The sequence below is a fragment of the Chenopodium album genome, chromosome 5 (assembly GCF_948465745.1).
Source record: "Chenopodium album chromosome 5, dcCheAlbu1.1, whole genome shotgun sequence".
NCBI lineage: Eukaryota > Viridiplantae > Streptophyta > Magnoliopsida > Caryophyllales > Amaranthaceae > Chenopodium > Chenopodium album.
This window is the reverse complement of record NC_137838.1, coordinates 37284965-37292180: the sequence shown is the minus strand read 5'-3', so window position 1 is coordinate 37292180 and position 7216 is coordinate 37284965. Positions and strand designations below refer to the sequence as shown.

Below are 7216 nucleotides of genomic sequence, written 5' to 3'. Positions count from 1 at the left end.
TTTGCAGGTACAAGTGGCTTCGTTGGACCCAGTCTTCGAGTTGTAACTCTCCCAAGGGATACAAAAACACCCGAAACAACAAGAAAGAGCAAATGAGAGCTAGAAAAGGGGAAGGTAATGTGTTAGGAAAGAGATAAAGAGCAAAGATGGTGATGATGTGTAGTTGGCTAGTTTTTCAGACAAAGTAAAGTAATATAGGTAAAAAGAATGAGAGAACATGAGAAAATTTACTTACACTTTGTTTGGATTTAAGGAAATTGAGGGAAAAGAAGGGAAGGAAAATAGAGAGATTAATTATCTTTCATTTAGATAACAAATGAGGAAGAAAAGGGATTGAAGGAGAGAGAAATAAAAGGATAAAAATATAAAAAGTTAATCTCTCCAACAATGGAGAGATTTAGAAATAAAACTCATCTTTCTTCCTTCTTTCAAAAAAAAAAAAAAAACTCACCTTTCTTCCTTACCCTCCCTTCACCTCCCTCCCCTTCTTTACTTTCCCAATTTTTTTTATTTATTTTATTTATTATTTTATTTTTATTTTTTTTATCCAAACACACCATTAGTTTGAGTGAGAGGGTAGGAGTGACTGAGAAATGGTAGGTGTGTGTAGGAGTCGAATGATGTTGCCAATGAAATGACGGTTGGAAGATATAACACTTAATAACGATGTAAAGCAGTTGTTCCAGAACTCATCAAAATCAGTAATAAAATGCTTGTTGTCAAGGAAAGCAGCAGAAGATGCGATTTGTACAGACCTTTTAAAATACTCACACGTTAATCAGTGCTATTATATTTTTTGTATAAATATAAATAAGTACTTATACACAATAAAAAATGCCACATTTTGCAAATTTTATGAATTTTATTCGAGTTCGAAAAATTTTCTGATCCATCGTCAAGATTGGATGCAAATGAGAGTATAAGCATTTGGCTTTTTCAGAATTGCAGTGCAAGATAACTTTAGAAGCTACAATATGAAAAGATTGGTAAATGAACATTAAGCCAAACCTTAAATGGACACCTACATCAGCAGAAAGGAATACAGAACTATTGCTAAAAGTGCTACGTTCATAGATAAGCCCCTTATGAAATCTCACATAACACCTTGATTATTGAACAAGGATAATAATTCTCTCAGAAATAACTTCAAACAATGACCATCATCTCTTTAAGATTGAAGAGCAACCGGCATTCTAATAGTTAGTAGACATGCAATGCCTGCACGTGTTAATTTATTGCTCGGTCCACCTATAATTATAAAGATCCAGTGTACAGACCAGGGATTCAGTATACTAATATCCTGATGCTGCGTGCAAATACCATACCATACCAATTACAAGATATAGCCATATAGGTGTGACATCCCATAGAATTGGGTTAATAAAGAGACGAAACGAGTAAAAATAGGGTATTTCCTAGCATAAAGTAGGTGCCAAAATCATTCCCTTGCCATCATCAGGAAGCAGTGAAGCACCATCAGATACGAATGCAGGGCAATAAGCAAATTAGGTAAACAATCAACATTGCCACCTCAGTCAACCAAGCCCTTAGGTGCAGTATACAACGCAAAGATCTGATTCCAGCCCTCGTATCATGAGCTGCTGTCTATACTACTTTACCATGTTGGTCCAAGGTTGGCCTGCAAAGATAAAGACTGCATTATAAAAACGATACCAATAAATGCAGCTACATGAGGTTAAATTAAAAATTCGATGTTGTCACATATCTGAAAAACCTGTAGAGCAGGTAAAGCTCCGATGGACAAATTCTAACATTTAGAAATGAGAATTTGAATCCCATTGCATTACCCCGTTCACTGGATTCACTTTCACCACACAAGTACACAGTGCATGATTGGAGTAAACCTCCAAAGAGATGCTTCCCTTACTAATTCTTACATATAAATGCTAAGATCTGAAGCACGGCAATCTGAACATTTAAGCATCATCTATTACTTGATGGCACTATTGCTATATTATCATATCTCCCACAAAAATACACATACATTAATTCAGAACTAGGGTTAAAGTTTTAGTTTCTTCCATGTTGCTGAGAGGTCAGGGATCAACAAAGTAATTGTACCTACTCACATAAGTCAAACCTGCAAAGTTTTTAACTCTAGTGGTAGGACTTTTTCAGGTCGGAGAGGGGGAGGGGGAGGGGGAGGATGAAGGGATCAGCCGTTCATCACATAAGAAAACACGCAAGGCAAAGATATCAGTCATTTCATGTAGAAACAAAAAGTACAGCAACAGACAACTTGTTATATAAAGAGATGATGTTAACACTACACAAGCAAAGAAATATGAAGAGAAGAGTTAGCCTGACAGGCAGCAAGGTTGTTGCTGAGGTATAATCAGCAAAGGGTCTCAACTTTGATCAATGCAGCAATCACAAAGGCATCTACTTTTGTTTAAGAAGAAGTTTTAACTATTATTTGTAGCAATATTATTGATGCAAATCAACATAAGAGTAAATTCTCAAACCACCAAATTACAGGCATTGCCTTCTAGAGAGATTTCCTAAACATCTGCAACTAAAAAGACAATAATTTCTATTCAGTCTTTCACATTTCTGCTATCGTTCTTTCACGAGTAGGAGTATTGAAGGTCAACAAACAAGCAATACTCAAACAGATTTAACAATGATCCACAGATCCACATATGAGAATCTCGTCATACAAGCACTTCAGAACTCTTATTCTTAATAGCAAACTATTAAAACAAATTCTAACTGCTTTGAAAACCACATTACACACACCAAAGAATAGGCTGACACTTTCAAAAATAAATGATGAGTACCCAATTACCCATTCAAGAAGTAACAACTTTCTATTGAATTGAACCAACAAATCTGGAAAACATAGCTGCATAAGACATCATCAGGAAAATATATAAACAAGAAAAATGAAATAGAACGTCTAAAAAATTCCGAGTTTCTGACAAAGTAACATTTGAAAAACCTGTAAGCTGATTGCTAATATGTCAAAACAATTTTAGCAACAAAGTACACTAAGTCTATGTTAAGCAAGACCACCTATTCTAAATTACCTCCCGCTCATTCATCAGTCATGCTACTACACCTGTGCTGCATCAGGGCTACCACACAATAGCAATACTGACCATGGATTCACGGATGACATAAAATTGACACATGCAGTCATCATAAGCTCTCTCAAACTCTTAATAAAATATACAAGACTTGAAGCAACAAACACACTTTTTAGCTATTATGTAAGCACTAACTGCCACTAATAAGCTTTCAACATTGATTACATGCCACAGCAATACAGCATTGCAGTAGCGACTCACCAATTGAGAAATGCTGTCAGCAAAAAATATAAGTTCTTAATTAATTTTCCAGTAAAGAAACATGCAACCAATAATGAAAAGGCAATCAGCATACAAAACACACAATGCAACTATTTAATACACAGCTCTTACAAGCATTTCCATGTGGTGAGATATAGTCTTGATGCTACATCACAGAATCGAGATATAAAAATACATCATAGAAGCAATATAAGGAAAAAAAAAAAAAGCAAAATACTTAACTAAAATTCACAAGAATTCATTCACAGAAATAATGGTCCGCTTACTAAAGCATTAATGTGACAAGAAGCATAATATACTTCAAAATACACAAATCTATCTAACTTCTAGTGTATCTTTCTCATTAATTATTCTTAATGTGATAAGTCTTGTAGAGAAACAATAGCATATACTATTACATGTTCTTAACTCTTAAGGAGGTCGGGGAACTAGCTGTAGCCATACACATCACTTTCAGGTTACAATTAAATTTTCTAGAATTAAGTAATGTCATTATGACTCCAAAGACCCAATGATATTAACAGAATACATCATTTAATCTTTATACAATATATATACAAGTGCCCACTTAATTACTTATGAAATAAGCACACAGTATTCAGCACCAAAGAATTAGCAAAGGAAATTTCCCTCCTGATAAAAACTTTAAACACAACAACCTTCACAGTTCACATGGATGATTGTCATGTGTTACACATTCTTATTCAAACCCAAAAAGAATTACAAAAACAAGCAGCAATTACAAGGAAAAAAGAAAAAAAATAAAGAGCAATAAACCTCATTCTAACCTTATGCCGCTCCAAAACTCTGGAGCTTTTCACAATGTGGAGTTGGCAGATTACGACTCCACTGACGGCGTTGCAGTTCAATGTGGCAATAGCGTCCCAGCAAGTTCTTGTAGTCCTGTATAACATTTTCCTCAATATTTTCTCTAGCAGCACTTCCTAAAGGATAGCTTCGATCAAAGTCTGGTGACTTCACAAAGAATTCAACTCCATATTTCTCAGTCACTCTAGGAAATTGATAAGAATAGTTTCTTTGGAGAGAGTATTCAGGCTCTGAGAATGGCAGATACGCAAGCAACAAGATCAACAAGAATGGCACCAATTGTAAGAACACCATGAGATTAGGCCCTCCACCATTACCCTCTGCCCTTTGCGGAGTGCCCATTCCCCTAGTCCTATAGACATGAGATGTATGGAACATGTTTGTCTGACCAAAAAAGGCCCTAAATATTTCATCAGGGTCAAACTCATCATCAAAAAAGTCATTATTAGTCCTTCGTCTACGCCTTCGAACATTATGCTGTTCATTATACTCAAAATCATCAACCAAACCAGTCTGATCATACTGCCTCCTCGAATCCTCCTCACTTAAGCACTTAAAAGCCTTGCAAACCTTCTTAAACGCCTCCTCTGCACCTGGAGCTTTATTCTTATCAGGGTGAACCTTCAAAGACAATTTCCTATAAGCCTTTCTAATCTCCTCTACAGAACATGTTTTCTCTACCCCAAGTACCGCGTAATAATCCATATTCTTGGTAACCTGCTTAATCAATTTCACATGTTCTTCCGTATAATTCCGCTCCCCATTAGATACCTCACCAGATTTAGCTCCCGATGAAACCCCGGGTTCACTCTTGTCAACATGACTACCATTCTCAGAAGGGCCAGAAGCGGAGGAATCCATCTTTTCACACACCGCAATCAAATCATCAAGAGACAAAGCGCTATTAAGCCGCTGCGCAATTCTAATGAATTTAAGAGCACGATCCTTGTTACCAGATGCAATCGCTTCTTTAGCAATACCAATACACTTTAAAGCCTCATCCTTGTTACCATCCATGACTTCCACCACTACTAATACCAACCTAACTCAATCAATCAATCAATCAAACAAAACCCTAGAATTAAAAATTCAGAACCCTGAAAAAACCCAATCAAAATTTCGAAATTGGATTCAACAGGGTAAATTCTACAGCTGCGATCGACAGATTAAAAAGCAGATCTATGTATCAATTCCGATCAAGTTGACCTAAAATTTGCAAAAAAATCGAAATGAAATTAGGGGTTTGAAGTTGATAATAAAATAATCATACAAAACTTAAATAATTTGGAATAATCAGAAAATTAGGTGTGATTAATCAGAAATTTAAAGCTGCAGATCCAATCAGAAATAGAAATTAGAGAGCAAATTGAGTTACCTTATAGACGAGGCCATGAAATGGAACTCAGATGTGTGTAGGTTTAGGTGTTGGTAAGAGGAGAGAGAGTCTGGAAGATGGGAGATGGGGGAATAGTATAAAATGCGAGCACAAGAATACAAGATTACAAGTCTCGCTAGGAAGCCAAATATCTATGGTTTTGTTTTTTATTTTTGAAAAATTGCGGAAAATAATACATTTATTGAGCACTTCTTTTTTAATAATATAACCTTTTGATTAAGTCTTAATAATATAACTAACATAGTGCCCGTGCGATGTACGGATTATAAACCAAATTATTAAACCCGTAGGAAAAATAAAAATAATAACAAAGATAATTCATTTACTATTAAAGGACTTGTACTAATGGTCAATAAAAATAAAAAATAAAAAATAAAAAATTAAAGGAACGTTATTTGAATAGTATTTTATGTTATTTGAATTTATTTTAATTTTTTATAATGTTATTTTATTAATTGAAAAATAATTGAATAATACTCCACATAGCTATATAAGAAGTGGACTAATTTATTTATATCTCCCGTTGAGAAAAAACTAAAATTTTCTTATCATACCGTCCGCATTAGTAGCTACAATCAATCTAATATATACATGTTTTATTTACCCGTTGCAGTCATTAAATCTATAGACACAATAATAACCTTATATTTGACCTACCAGAACATATATTTTCCTAAGTTAAGCATTGTGCCAAAAACTATATATTATATAATAGTCATATATATAACCAACAATTGATTAAATATAGTATATGACACAAATACTTCGTATATAGGTATGGATACTGATAATTTTATATAAATAAAATATACGGAGTATACATTACTAAGATTTATCCCTACCTTAATTATAAAAAAGGTTAACAAAACTCTTATAATAGTGCATGGACATTTATATATCTAAAAATGTTCTTTTTACATATATTTTCCATGTAATCATTCAATGTATATATAGTTAAATTTAATGAGTGCGACGGGTAAATAAAACATGTATATATTAGATTGATTGTAGCTACTGATGCGGATGGTATGATAAGAAAATATTAGTTTTTTCTCAACGGGAGATATAAATAAATTAGTCCACTTCTTATATAGCTATGTGGAGTATTATTCAATTATTTTTCAATTAATAAAATAACATTATAAAAAATTAAAAGAAAATCAAATAACATAAAATACTATTCAAATAACGTTCCTTTAATTTATTTTTTTTATTGACCATTAGTACAAGTTCTTTAATAGTAAATGAATTACCTTTGTTTTTATTTTTATTTTTCCTACGGGTTTAATAATTTGATTTATAATCTGTGCATCGCACGGGCACTATGCTAGTTAGCTATTATTCTTTAACTTAACTACAAATAAAGATTGAAAAGATTTTATGGATTATTTGTAGTATTGGAAAGTATATATTTATTATAAAAAATTAAATCAATATTAATGTTAGGAAATTATGAAAATCTTATGCATGTATAGAAACTTGCTTTTATTGTTTGAAGTTTAACAACAATAACTATGCTTAAATATGTAAACAGTAATTATATAGATATATTTTATACATAAGATAAGCCAATGAGAGAGTGGCATTTGTCATCCTCACATTGAGGCGCTTGTCTTTTAGTATAATATATTGATGATTGATAGATTTAATGAGTGCGACG

At 33.2% G+C, this 7216-nt stretch overlaps 1 protein-coding gene across 2 annotated transcripts; it reads right to left on the bottom strand.

The window, feature by feature from the left end:
• Positions 1 to 1073: 1073 nt before the first annotated feature.
• On the bottom strand, positions 1074 to 5658 carry LOC145632071 (chaperone protein dnaJ 49-like). Of its 2 annotated transcripts, none has more exons than XM_081684343.1 (3): positions 5536 to 5658; positions 4110 to 5366; positions 1074 to 1639 (listed from the first exon to the last, which is right to left on the bottom strand). In XM_081684343.1, exon 2 carries the CDS (start codon positions 5175 to 5177, stop codon positions 4122 to 4124), a length of 1056 nt encoding a protein of 351 aa, XP_081540469.1. In that variant the 5' UTR covers positions 5178 to 5366; positions 5536 to 5658; the 3' UTR covers positions 1074 to 1639; positions 4110 to 4121. The 2 variants fall into 2 exon arrangements, with proteins under 2 accessions (XP_081540469.1, XP_081540470.1); XM_081684344.1 differs by having other exon boundaries at positions 4121 to 5366.
• Positions 5659 to 7216: the final 1558 nt, after the last annotated feature.

Bases quoted from the DNA above. Each gene is read 5' to 3' on its own strand.
- LOC145632071 (XM_081684343.1), bottom strand. From the start codon at position 5,177: ATGGATGGTAACAAGGATGAGGCTTTAAAGTGTATTGGTATTGCTAAA.